At 40.2% G+C, this 14,824-nt stretch overlaps 1 protein-coding gene across 1 annotated transcript; it reads left to right on the top strand.

Annotated features, from left to right (window-relative positions):
• The first annotated feature begins 5,874 nt into the window (after positions 1–5,874).
• On the top strand, positions 5,875–11,262 carry emx1 (empty spiracles homeobox 1). The gene is made up of 3 exons (XM_053434037.1): positions 5,875–6,233; positions 8,198–8,378; positions 10,869–11,262. Exons 1-3 carry the CDS (start codon positions 5,875–5,877, stop codon positions 11,034–11,036), a joined length of 708 nt encoding a protein of 235 aa, XP_053290012.1. The 3' UTR covers positions 11,037–11,262.
• The last annotated feature ends 3,562 nt before the right edge of the window (positions 11,263–14,824 follow it).

A 14,824-nucleotide genomic window follows, 5' to 3' on the forward strand; every position in this document is an offset into this window, starting at 1 on the left:
GCTGGAGAACAGACCTCAGCCAGGAAGTAGGAGTTCCTGTTCACATTAGAGGCACAGGGAGAACAACGCGGAGGATCTCAAGGCCACATTTAACGGAGACAGGACACCAGGAACCTGCTGGTGGCCAAATTACGCGCAGTCTATCCACCGTGCGTATTTTACGCGCTGAATATCCCATGAATGAAACGGAAATGGTAGAACACATTATCATCATTTATATCTAGGTATCACTCTCAGTTGTAAATACATTTAACTATTATTTTTTTTTTGTCATACTGAATCTTCTTTTTGAAGAATCACATGAACGTACATTGTTCCGATCTCTGTGAACTCTTCTACTATTCTCTATCTGAGGACTACAGTTGTAAATACACTTGTAAATTATTTTTATATCTCAATCATATATCTCTCTATATCGCCTAAATGTTCTCATACCACTTACATGGAACATAATACATGTAATTTGGTTGTGATAGCTTTGGGATATGTATCAAAAATCAACTCTGGATCTATAGAACAGTGAATAATGTTAATAATAATAATATAATAATATATCTTTCCTTGGGCTGATCTCGTTTTTTTTTGTTAATCCAGGCTTTATAAAGTGTGGGGTGTTTGTTTATGCTGACGAGGCCGGCCGCTGGAGGAGCGGGGTCCGTGCAGGTGGCTAAACGACACCACTTCTCACGCAGGTGGCACAAACTCAGCGACGTGCTACTCTTCCCATCTCGTTATACGGGGGTGAAATCTGAAGTGGCACAGATTAGCTGAACACACAAAGCTAATGCGAAACAAAACGGCCAATTAGTTTATTAATGAAGGTGGAAGGTGCGAGAGAAACGTCTGAGCTGGTCCGTGAGTCTGAGTTTAATCAACATCATGGAGTCAAGACACAGAGCCACTGCTGAGTGGGACCTGGGACCTGGGAGGAAACACATTTAAAGAACCAGCATCTAAAGAACCAGCATCTAAGTCTCATGTTAAATGGGTCATTGCCCAATAATGTTTCATATACTGTGTAAACTGTGGTAAATAATTATCATGTTCCATAAATATCTCATTGAGCTATTTGAAATTTAGAAATGTCTATTGTTACAATGGGAAATTATTTTTTGAGAAGTTTTGTCTCATCTCATAACTGAATAAAATACAAATGCTGAGATTCTGGAGAAGATTCTGCTTGAACATGAGTGATTATATATATATATATTTATTTATTTATCTATGCAGAAACGTTCTCGTTATGAACGTGCAGTAATGGCCATTGAGCAAATCTTTTAATCATATTGGTTTTTAATAAATTTAACATTGGTTTTGTTATTTTTGTATTTTCAAGAGCTCAGAATGATTATGGTCGTCTGGTTGAAGGTGTCCGATGTTAATATTAAAACAACAATAACCTGAACTTATGAAGCGACTTTGAGGCGACCCAAGAGAAGTTAGGACCTGAAACCCCTGATGACCAGGTTCATCACTATCGATGTTCCAGTCTCATAGAACATGTGGATATGACAGTGAAAGATGAAAGTGTCTTAATGTTCCATCCGTACAACAGGACAGTTTTTTCTAGGGTTTCAGGGTTTAACGGTCGTGATTGGACTCTGGAAGTTTGTTTTAAATTCTCTAACAATATCTAATGAGTGAATATATAATAAAGTTTGAATCTCTTTCCTCCCTCATCGCATCAGGGGCCTTGATGGAAACAGAAACCACAGAGGGCAAAGTTCCCAGTGACCTCCACATCAAAAAGCCTCTGATCACGTTCCATCTCGGTGCAGCCGCTAGGTGGCAGCATTGGCATAGACACAACACGAGTGTGGATCGTGATTCTGTGGAGTTGTGTCTCTTTCACAGGATGAAATCACAGAAATGATTTCTTCCACTTTCTAACACCTTGACTCCAGTGTTCCACACAGCTTGATCCCGGATCAGAGTTTGTACGTGCAGGGAACAATATTCACGTCATCTGCATTTAATCTCAACCTGTAACACTTTGCTCAGAACAACCACCATGTCTGTTATGAGAGATTGAATGTGTCACAGAGGACTTTAAGGTCATATCGTCAATTGAGTTTAAAATATAAAGAGCCTGTATTGTTGTTAAATTTGAGCAATTAGGGCTTCGACTATATTTGTATTCATGAGTCAACATGCCACCACAAGGACACACCGAGTCCACTAGAGGGCAGCACACTGGTCCCTCTGTCCCACATGGAGTCTCTGGAGGTTTGACTGGTTTTTAAACAAAACATCTGTTTGAATATTTTCTTTGGATTTGAGTTATTTTAAATAAAGTGATCTCTGCTGGACCAGTTCCCCACAGCTGTTCAAAACAAACAGAGACCTGCTCATATAGGTATTTGTAGATATATTGATATATACTTTTGTATTATATCTGGACCCTGTGTCTGAAATATAAATGTAATTATGATATATTTACTAGAGTAATGTTTGGATATATTTTCACTGTGGCTGAACAGTTTGGCCAAAGTTGACTTTATTCACGTTTGTCAGGAGGTTTGGATAAAACTTCTTCATGAGCTCAGTTCACGTTTTCTTTTAGAAGAGACCATGTGCTGACTGAGTTTGAAACTTCTCTACTGCTTCATTTATATTTAGATTATAAAATGTATTCATACATTACTTCTCTTGACAAAGTTAGACTGTGTTAGAAAGATGGGGAACTTGGACTAAGGTCAAATAAAGTAAATAAACATCTTATATAAGTGAAAACTCAACATGTTCAATTTGCTGCTGGTTTACTGACTGGTTGGGTTTTCTGACATATTGCAAATCCTCAGCAGTTTGCTGGAGTTACTGGTTTGAAACCAGTTAAAATTACAAGCTTCTAAAATATCAGAATCAGAAAGGATTTATTGCCAAGTAGTTTTAAACCTACCTGGAATTTTCTCTGGTAAAAAAGGTGCATACATTGAACGTAAAACATAAAAACCCAATAAGTACTTCAAAAATACATATATTCATCATATATAAAAATATCAGCTCTCTACTGCTATTGTGAAAACACTCAGAGAAGTTTTCCCTCTGCTGAACCTTCAGCCTAATTCCTGTTAAATATTTAATATTCTCTCCTTTAGTTGACTTAATTGGACAATGTGTAACCCGCGTGACCAGTGAACCGAGAATCCCTGATGAGAGCATAGCTGTACAGGAAGTAAAATCACCGGAAACAACGTGTATTTTATTTCTGTTCCTCATCTGTAATTGTCCAACGCGACCAGAGCGAAGGTCACAACTCCAGCTCCGCATCCCAGTGCAATTCAAATAATGGTTTCACAATAAAAGTGATTTCCTCTGCAGACCATGACGCGCGGGTGAGTTGCTCTGTGCTCAGACTCTCCTCTGCAGCCGCGGGGGTAAAACAATCCACAGTCGGTTCAGCGGAACAGCGACAGAGAGACTGGGTCCTGCTTTGTTTTGGTTAATGCGCAGCGGTCGGATCATCTATTAACCAGCAGCGCTCAGGGTCAGTGCGCACAGGCCCGCACGGTTTCATCATTAAACCCAAAGCTAACCTGAGAGGGGGAAACCAGAAAAACAATATAAAACAAGGATTAGACATGAAATCACAAAATAAATAAGTGTGTGACAAGAGGCGACCGGGTTAATCCTGGTTTCTACGCACGAAGTTGTGAGTTGGTTATTCCCCAATTTCACGTCTAAACTGCATCATAACTGTTGTTCGTAAATGGTTCTTATTTTACGCACAAAGTTATTTTATCGTTGTTCCACGAGTTCATGTCTCCGATGGTCTCCGTGACAGATTTAAAACGTGTCCCAGTTTAAACTTCTTCATTTCAAACTGAATATGCAGTTTCAATAAAGATATTAAATTCTTCGTGGTTCCACTCGACACAAACGAGGATTCAATAGGGTGGAACATTATTTACTGGCCTGTTAAACTCAACGTTTTGCGCTTTTATGAGCCAAACAGAAGCAAAACAAATATTTCCAGATGAACAGTGTTGAGGAAATTCAGTTCTCAGGTCCACCCAGAAAACAAATGTAGATGTGTATCTGCTCACACACACACACACACACACACACACACACACACACACACACACGGTCAATGAAGTTGAAAGAGATTAAACTGGATGAGAAATAAATCCGTATAAAGGCGCTTTTTGGGGATATGAACCTACTCACAGGAAGCTACCGCCGTCTTTAGGAGCCTTTAGCTCTAAACGTCTAAACGACTAATCAACAACTTGTTCTACCTCATAATTTCCATCGGTAATGATTTTCTAATGCAACCGTCGAGCAAACGAGCGCATTAGGAGGTGAATGATTCACCGGCTTCAGCTGCAGAGGGACGACCTGCACGTTCACTTCAGGCGGTTTCCTGCTGCCACGTGAAGATGAAACTCAACAAACTTTATTAGAAAAGAGTCAAATCGGGAGTTTTTAAACCTGTGGTCTTCTTCAGTTAGTCGGTTTATTGTGCGTCTTTATCCAGAAACGACTGGAAGTTACTCTTTGGGTGAAACATTATCTTGGTTTTGTTCAATTCGTGGGAAAAAAAACAAATTTTGAATAAATAAACTTGACATGATAAGTAAACATGGAAACTGAAACCAAGAAACCAAATTAATTAGATTACATGGGATTCGTTGCAGAATGCGATAATGTATTTTAAATTGCAACATTAAATAAGTAGGGCATATTTATTATTATTATTATTATTATTATTATTATTATTATTATTATTATTATCAGTAGTATGCTAATATTGGTATTATTATTATTATTATATTTAGCAGCCTGTTATTATTATGATGATAACATCATAATTCTTATTTGAGGTGCAGGTTACAGATTCCCAAGTTAAACACCAAGACAAATTATTTAAAAATGTTTTTCTTTCTACGTTTCCCTTTAAATCCAACTATCACTGTATAAAAGTGTGAGAAATATAAAAATCTAAAATAAGCATTTGACTGTTCTAACGTAGTGTCTCCAAAAAGGCCCCAAAAAGGTCCTGCTGCAGTTTTAGATCTAATTTAGCAGAAATAAGGGGGTTGCTCAGAAATGTCTGAAATATCATATCTACATGTTGAGTTCAAATAACACCAAACACTGTGTTTTGGCTGTAATACAAACAAATGGATAGTAAAAAAAATCAAGTTTCAGGCAAAATCCATCCGTAGCTTTCCTCCACTTCAAGTTTCAATGCACGATTCAAGTGAATAAAGGCTTTATTCATTATACTTGTGTAATGGGGGTGAACAGGGGCCCAAGTGTCACACAGCCACTACAGGGTGAACAAGAAGAATCCCATTTCTCTCCACGAGTCATTCTCTTGCTCAATATTCATTTGTTTTGGATCCAAACATCGACACCGCAGCAGAAAAGCCTCCGAAACAATAAGTGGAACTCCCCCCCCCCCCCCCCCCCCCCCCCCCCCCAGCGGCGGGTTGCCCCCCCTCAGAACACCAGACATTAGGGCCGAGCGTGGACTCGCAATGAGCCATTAATTGGAGCACACATGTTTTCCCAGCGTGCCTCAGTAACTAAGCTGCCCTTTGTGCGTGTGATCTGAGGAGCGCGCACTTGTGGGGACCTATTGGCAGCTGCTCTGCTCCAATCAGCTCTCCGCCCGCGCTGCGTCAGGATCCACGGAAGCTCCCGGGCGCGTCTCCTCGGTGCGCACTTGTGCACAGAAACGCTCCGAGTGCGCACAGCCTCCATGGATCAGGGCAATTTGCAGCACTGTTGAGTTCTGTAGCAGCTTCTCCAGCGGAGCAGCACCTCCACACACCGGCCGTGCGCACCATGCATCACTGACACTGGAGCCACACGAGGAAGGAGAACCGATCATCTTTCTTTTCTAGTTTCCACTTCTCTCGAGACATGATGTTTTCTTCTGCGGGGAAGCGCTGCTTCACGATCGAGTCTCTGGTGGCCAAGGAGCATCCTCTCACCGCCGAGGAGCCCATCCGCCCCACGGCCTTGAGCTACTCCAACCCGGCGACAGACGCCTTAATGAACGGGTACCAGGCTCCTCCACCGGCGGCCAGGTCCCTGTACCACAGCCCGGACCTGGTGTTCCCGGATGCGGTGAACCACCCCTCCCTCACCGTGTCCCCTCACCAGCTCGGGGGCCCCCACCTCCAGCATCCGCACTTCTTCGGGACGCAACACCGAGACCCGCTCAACTTCTACCCATGGGTCCTACGGAACCGGTTCTTCGGACACAGGTTTCAGGGTAAGTGTGGTGGACATTTAAATATAATGCAGTCAAAGACAAGACTCCTGGAAAACTGAATTCATCCCTGAAAGGTCCCGTTAAAATGTAAGCGTGTGGATTCATAATAATAATAAAACTTTATTTGCAGAAGTGCGTCACAAAGATAGAAACAGAAAAAGTAAATGCACCAAGACATAATAATTCTAGTTAAAAGCAATATTCACTTTTCATAATTCATAAAGTAAGCCCGAGTCTTTGTATTTTCAAAATAAGAACTTTTAGATAACAATTAAAATATTTATTGGTTGAACAGTAAATTGCAGCCACAGATAATATAGAATAGGCGGTTTAAATAAAAAGTATGTTTATATATTTATACATATATATAAAGTATAAATAAAGGATATTCGGTCTGGCTGCAGGATGCTCTCACATCTGCACTCTCAGCTCCTCAGGAAACCTCAGCAGCGCCAGATAAGCGCGGATGTTGATTTTCTTTTCTCGTCCCTCATACATGAAAACTCGCCTCAGGTCAAACCTCCGTTTCTTCAGTTTTATCGCAGAACAAAACGTCCACACAGATAAAACCCGCGAGGATCGTTTCAACAGAACGAGAATAAAACAGGATGGAGAGAAAGAAATATCAGGGAATTGAATGTGTAGAGATTAACACCAGAACAACCTCAGCGCCATTATTAGAAACATCTCATGACCTGTTAATACAAACTGCACTTTATTCCCTGAAAATTCCTTTTTAACAATAAATAAATCTGTAACATGTCCGTAAATTATCAGAATAAACCATTAGTCTATTATAAATTTGAAGTTGGATGTAATTACAATATTAGTTTACTGATTATCATCCCAAGATGATTCTCAATAATTATAAATTATATATAAAAAAAAAAACATTTCTTCCACAATATTATAATAATATAATAAACGTGGCGTTTTTTCGAATCTTCACCTTCTCTCTAATATAAAATGATTTAAACGGTATTAAATTACATTTAATATGAAATGCGTTTGATAGATTTTCAAATTAATTACAGAGAACATCTGAGATGATTTGTTAAATATTTTCACTAAAACATTTTCCTATTAAACTGAACTCGATGTCTCTGAATGCGTTAACACGTGATGGTCAACTCGTTGTGCGTTAAAGGTTTTGAAACACGCGGTTTTTAAATGAAAAAATAAACGGTGGAAAATATTTCAGTATTTTTTGGACATTTTCACCATTTGTAAGTCTTTTCATTAAAGGTGTGAGATGGGAAGTTTTATAAATTAATTATTAATTTCGGTTATTTCGGTAGAGCTATTTCCCTGATGCACGTTGTTTAATATAATAGACAATTTAGTAACATATCAAAACACCTACTTTAATATTCATAAACATATTAGTATGATTATGATTATGCATAATAATGTACAATTATTATTAATGTTATTATTACCTGGTTTATTTTTAATATCGTGCTGATAACTGCAGGTCAAGTTTCCAACCTGCAGGATAATAAATGTCTGAACAGTACAAATATTGAATGTCTGATAAAGGGTATCATTATGTACAACAATACCATGTCATTTTACTTGTACAAATATAATATTATAATCATAATATTACTACTAAGACTAGTTTGTTTAATTTGCCTTGGAATAAGAAACGACAGAACAGAACAAATACAAATGGCATCTTTATTTACAACTACACCAGGTCATTTTACTAATGCTACTTATAATAATAATTATAATAATTATTATTATGACTTTTCTTCTATTATTCTGGTATAATAACAGCTTCATTCTTTTATTAGTTTTTAAACTCAGAGTAGAATTATTAAAAGTCTGATTAAGTCCATAAGAGGCAAAGTGCACAGTGTCCTCTCTAATTATTGTTTGATTATTGTTTGCTTCCTGCTGTTGTTGTTGTTGTTGTGGTGTCCCCTCCTCCTCCTGATGTGGCTGCTCTTGTCCTCCAGGTAGCGAGGTGTCCCAGGACAGTCTCCTGCTCCACGGTCCCTTCGCCCGGAAGCCCAAACGCATCCGCACGGCCTTCTCCCCGTCCCAGCTGCTGCGGCTGGAGCGAGCCTTCGAGAAGAACCACTATGTGGTGGGAGCCGAGAGGAAGCAGCTGGCCAACAGCCTGAGTCTGTCTGAAACACAGGTGAGTCCCAGCTAGTGTTGTTCTCTAACCCAACAGACCAGTACAGCCTCATGACGTCCCAGTTCACTGCTGGGGACTGATGAGGGTCGTATTGGGTTTCATTGATGGCTTTACAAGATCTAGGTTTTCTGATATGTGATGTATTACTGTAATTTAAAGTTTTTAGCTTTTTTTCTTGCGAGGCTGCTGCACAGGGACAAAAAGGCTAATTAGCATCTTCTCACTTCAAAGTCAGATCTCACCTGCTCTTACAAACTGTTGAGAGTTTAAAAGTTCATCACTGACAAGTTCTGTTTTAAACTCAGTTATTTCAGAGAGTTAGCAATAACACAGAAACTAAAAACATAAATATTAGTCTGATAAAAAAAAGGTGGGTTACGGAATATTAACGCTTTGAGAAAAATTTGCTGAATAGTTCAACAATTTACCCATCGTTAAAGGACCATGAGAGTTTTGCTGGAAGTAAATAAGCGGTGGAAATGAAAATAATCGATAGTTAATAATTTCAACTCTATTTTGAATTTTTGTGAGTTTGAATATGTCAGAATAGTTTCTGCTGATGTTCATCAAGCAAAATGGAAACAATCCTTTAAAATAATGAAACATCTTCTGTAGAAAGGATCATAATGATAAACAAAATTATGGTGACTGTGATATAGAATATGGAAAGCTGATTCTTACTGAAACAGGAGTGATTTGAATTTATATAATTAAAACAATCATTAATTACAAATAAGGAATCAACTGAATACTTTTGCTCTAAAACTAATATTCAGTCTATTACAATGACAGTAAAGGACATTTTAAATGACCTGTATATCTTGCAGTGTTATTTATCAGACCCACAGTTTGCAGCACAGTATTTTTATTATATAAATATATTAAATATTCTCCTCCTCTCACCAAACACAGACGTGGCTGCAGCTCAGTGAGCTCAGTGTCTTAAAGGAGTTCAATCCATGCTGCAGGATGAAGTGTAAATATTATTGATGCTCAAGTTTAATGAGGCCTCATCAACTGGGTATCAATTAGCCCCTAATAGGCAATAAAACGAGAGGTTTCCCCGACTCAGCGATATGCAGCTATGCAGCTTCAGGTTGTGTGTCAGTCAACAACGCACAAGCTCAACTGAATATTAACTCACGCAAAGGCTGGAAGAAGCTGATTGGACGAAGCCCAGTGCTCGTTGCTATTTAAAAAAGAAAAAAATCCATCCTGACAAATATAAGTTCCTCAGCCCGGGCTCATGTTCCAAGGTCACAGCGGCAACATGAGCCGGTCGGGAAGCTGCTCAGCTCGTTGACCTTTTGCCTTAACGCAATTTTCACTCGTGAATTCCACGAGAGGTTAACACTCCAGACTTAAAGAGCAGTTTATGAGCTTTTTGCTTTCTGCAGGGGAACATGAGGAAGAAGAGGAAAATGATAAAAGGCATAAATGAGGGAAGGATCAGCGAGGGAGGAAAAGGTTGTGAGGACTGGTTTAAAACAAGAAAAGATACCAGGTCAAGTTTAATGGGGGTAAATGTTATCAACTGTACCAGCAAATGATAAATATATACATTCTTAAAATATATTTATATGAGTGTGCGATATAACAACAGAGATTGTTTAATTTGTCTGAGAAGGAAAATCACAGATAGTTGAAAAAACATGATAATTCATCGATTAGCTGAATCAAAGAAATGTAGTTGGCAGATATTTTGATAAAAGATTCATCGTTTATTGTTTTTCAAGCAAAAAACCCCAACGATTTTCTTGTTCCAGGTTTTTGAATATGATGATTTGCTGTTTTTCTCTGTGTTTAATAACATTTTTTAGAATATTTATCTGAGGGGAAACCTCCCTTTTACATTTAGAGACAACTCTTTTTTAGTTTTGTGCTGTTTTTGCAAAGAAATTAAATCAGCTCATTGTCAGACTTTAATTAATTCAATTTAAACTCAATATGCACCAAATCAATCAATCAATCAATCAAATTTTATTTGTATAGCCCATATTCACAAATTACAATTCATCTCATAGGGCTTACATGCAAATCACAACATGCATCTTCTCAAGGCAGTTTACATTCTAAAGTCCAGACCTTAGAGCCCTGAATGGCATTAGAGTGCATATCATCATTAAATTCAATCAAGCTCATAGATATCACGACAAATATGATTGATATTTTTCAATCCCGGGGAAAACAGTGATGATGTCACACAATGCTAAAAAAGCTCCTGGCTCCTCCCCCTGACCCGGATTTGCACCAAAATCTAATGGTTCAGTCCCGGACCTGCCGACACACAAACAAACAAACAAACAAACAAACAAACAAACAAACAAGCAAACAGGGGCGTACACACAACCTTCTTGGCTGAAGGCCGAGGCCCTGGAACCAAAACACAGTTTATGCTGCACCCTGTGGGAGAAGTCAAAATGTCCCCCTGGCCAGATGTTATTGTTGAGTTGGTGAGTTAACCTTGTGCGTGGCTCTTCCTCCGCCCAGGTGAAGGTGTGGTTCCAGAACAGACGGACCAAGTACAAGCGACAGAAGCTGGAGGAGGAGGGACCGGACAGCCAGCAGAAGAAGAAGGGAAACCACCACATCAACAGATGGCGCCTCGCCACCAAGCAGGCCGGCTCCGAGGACATTGACGTGACCTCAGAGGACTAAAGCCCCGAAACCCTGCGTCCCCTTCCGACGCCCCAGAGGACCAACACTATTTATTATGTAATATTATTAAGTATAACTAGACACATTAGAGAACGACAAACACACAAACACACACACGGACTGGACATCTCTGCTGTGAGAGGCAATCATCTGTGACACTGGGAAAAGCATCATATTTAAAGACTGGACGAGGAGAGATTCTTCCATCGCTTCCAGAAACAACGTCAACCTCTACCATAGTGTTTTTTTTGTTGTTTTTTTTTAAATTGTACATAGACCACGTTTAAAAGGTTGTTTCTGAAAGAGGCTATTTGTTTCATTAAAGCTGTTTCTACCACCTGCTTAGGTCATTAACACCTCACTGCTCACGCCACCTGTGCACCATGTTCATTCAAACATGTTCCCCAAGTGACAAGTAACGTGTTGTCGCACACTTTGAATCCAACCAGAGCAGGGACAGGAAATGAAGCATGTGTCAAAAGAAAAACACCAAATCTGTCTCTGCGTGAATTGTTTTTCTGACTCGAGAGTCGTTCCAGCGATTCACGGCCAGCTGTGCATGACTCGGGGACAGATGAGGAGCCTCTGGACTCAGGGGCCAAGTTGTGGTGATCTAATAAAAGCAGGTTCACAGCCACGTGCTTGGATGACGTCTCCACGAGTTGAATGTCTGAAGGTTTCATCACTTTCATTGCTTTAGAAATAAAAAAGGATTTCTCTGATGGGAACAAAGGGTCTGCAGGTTTTCATTCCGACCAGCTGCAGGTTCCACTCGTGAGTTGCTCCTCACTGGCTGAAGTAAGAAATCAGTGTGAAACATGCTGCTGGTGTTTGAGTGGAAGGACAAACCTGCAGAGGCTCCGGCCTCCGAGCTCCAAGAGGAGGTCGATGAGGGAGTTTCCATGTTCAGGGAGTTCTGTGACGCAAAACTAGAGCTGACAAATCCCTCCATCCAAGAAAATGTGAAAAGCAAAAGAGAGGTAGGAACAGATTGAAGAGTTCGACCCCTCAGGAGGTTGGTTCCTTGTGTTGGGAACCAGTGACTGAGGCTGAGGTGTCAGGAATGCTGCAGGACGGTTGCACAGGTGTCAGGTGTTTGACTTATCAGCCGGTATGTCCTCTGAATTCCTGCCGAGGGGGGGGGGGGGGGAGGTGGGGGATTCATGTCCATCCAAAGGGCCCAGCTTCGGAAAGAAAGAGGTGAAGTAGTTGTTGTTGTGTGGCGGCCCTTTCACTACCTGCCTCAGTAATAATCACCTGTCAGGAGGAACGGAAGGACTCTCCTCCTAATGAAACCCCCCCCCCCCCCATGTTTTGAAAGTGAAGAGGCAGAGAGACGAGGCTGCAGCGGCCTCACCTGAAGCCGCACACAACACGTCAGACATCTGCAGTTGCAAGAAGGGGCCACGGGCCTTGTTTTGAGTTTCCAGGACATCCTATCCTCACTGCAGGTGCAAACACACGGAGGAGAGACATTCAGAATTCCTGATTGTGCAAATAAACATCACTCGCAGCTCATTGGGACCTGAAACCTTCTTCTTGCCTTGAGGAACACGTGAGGCCCAATCGCATCTGGGGGAGTTTAGGTAAAAGGTCGACTAACGAGAGCTGCGCCCCTCGGCCCTCTGTTAGGAAAACAGTTAATTGGAAAAATGACGCCGGTCTCCCTAAACACTGTGTCTCCTGTCGCCTGAGTCACCGGAGAGGAGGATTCAGGACGAGAGAGGGAATCTGCCGTGAACAACACGAGTCTCTGTGGAGGCAGTGGCGTGAAGGGGGGGGGGGAGGAGTCGACAGATCCCCCCCGCTGCTGCTGAGGTGTCGGTGGAGCCACGTGAAACACAAAGACTGGTTTCAGCTCTGTTGTTGGTCTGGTTGTTTTTCTGTGAGAAGAAAGAAGCGGTTCAGTTTCCTCAGAGAACAGGACGAGTGCGTTTCAGAGCTGGTTATGAAAAATAAGCTTGTTGAGCGATAAATCATGCAGTGAGGTCTCACACACACACACACAGACACACACACACACACACGCTGCTTCAGTTACTGTCAGGAGGAGTAAACACTCTGAATTACAAATGAGACACACTAATTACTGACTGACAGACTCGTTTGTGATCATTCTGGAAATGACAAAACACGGCTCATTGCTAAAAATAACTAGTTTGAGATATTTACACACAATCCAGAGCAATTAAAGTAGTTTCCTGCAGATCAGGGGAGATTTATTATGCAAAAAAAATGCAATCCTTATTATTATTAAATTGCTATTCCTGAGCCCACTTTTATTTGTGTGTGTGAGTGTGTGTGTCTTAGGCTTTCTCTGTTTTCTTTTGTCTTACTTTTTATGTTATCGATGGGAAATGATTTACAAACATGGCACAAAAGTATTATTGAGAAGGGGATTCTATTAGAGGGGGAGGGGGGGGGGGGGGGGGGTTGATGCATAATCTCAATTCAACTGTTTAATATTTTTTAGACCTTGAATTAAATTATTCAATAACATGTCTATTACCATTTCAAAGAATACAAAACTCATATTTGTAAAATTATCATTCTTTGCACCAAAAACAAAAGTGAGGGAGCATTGTCCTCAAACCCTCAAAGTGGGATGGAGTTTAAAACTGCTCATAACTGATAACACAGATGAAATATGAAAAAATATGTTTATTGATAATAATGCATCAATAATCAGCGGTTTGCTTTGTGAACAGTGTGTAGTTGTTATTTGTGTCACCAGCAGCTTCCAGCCGACTTGTGCGTTCTTGTTGAGATCGCAGCCTAGCGTGCCGCGTTCCCCCGGCAACTGTGCAAACACACTAATCACACAGATCCTGACAACAGATACACAACAAGGTTTACACAGAGAAGAGTACAGACACACAAAAGGCAGAGCAGCAACACAATGATTTCTAAAGCAGATCTTCTTTTTGACTTTACAACATCCTCACGATGCGTTTGTCTTTTAGTCGTTATTTCAATAAAGTGTCTTTGAGTTCCTCAAAAAGCGCCACATAAATACAATTTATGATCATAATTAACAAAATAAAAACGTGTGTTTTTAAAGTTCACTTTAACACATTTTACTGCACAAGAGCAACAGAACCACGTGATTTCAGTTAGAAGAAGATAAAACTAAAGGGATTTGAAGTCACTTCCAAAAAATCACATTATAATTAGAGGATTTAATACAGATCCTTAGTTCACAACTTGCTGTACAAACTTTTTTTTTAAATCATAGAACAGTGATCTAGTGTTCTACATTGTTACCTGATACCTTGCAAAAATATTTGATGAAAAAAAATAGAATAAACCATTAAAACCGTTTTCCAGCATCTGATTCAGGAACAGTCATGGAAGTTAAGTTTCTACTCCTGACTTTAAGTTTACTTCTTCCTGATGCAACAGTTTGACCTCGTTCAGGCGAGTGAAACAAGCTGAGAGATGGAAATCCTTCTCTGACATGTTACATGTAGTCTGAAATGTATGAGGAACAAAAAACAGATAAGAAGCTCTAAATTCTAAAGAGTTCACAAAAACACATTCATGTCATTTACCCTGATTTCATTCACACTGTTTATACACAATTACAATTCTCCATAAACATGTCCAGAGCCTCACTTCTATTATTTTCTGTGGCAAGTGTCCACGTTAGAACTTTCTGAGGTGTCACGACTTTCAACATCACAATCCGTCATCACGTTACTTCTCTGTTAACAAACACTATCTGTCTCTAAATGACACAGATGAACTGCTGCTCCGGTGGAAACGTGTTTGTTGAAATCCTCCGTCCT

This window comes from Pleuronectes platessa, chromosome 11 (assembly GCF_947347685.1).
Source record: "Pleuronectes platessa chromosome 11, fPlePla1.1, whole genome shotgun sequence".
Lineage (NCBI taxonomy): Eukaryota > Metazoa > Chordata > Actinopteri > Pleuronectiformes > Pleuronectidae > Pleuronectes > Pleuronectes platessa.

Excerpts from the sequence above, each read along its gene's own strand:
- emx1 (XM_053434037.1), top strand. The coding sequence starts at position 5,875 with ATGATGTTTTCTTCTGCGGGGAAGCGCTGCTTCACGATCGAGTCTCTG. Across the intron at positions 6,234-8,197 it reads GGACACAGGTTTCAGGGTAA|CGAGGTGTCCCAGGACAGTC; the intron begins GTGTGGTGGACA and ends TCCTCCAGGTAG. Across the intron at positions 8,379-10,868 it reads TGAGTCTGTCTGAAACACAG|GTGAAGGTGTGGTTCCAGAA; the intron begins GTGAGTCCCAGC and ends TCCTCCGCCCAG.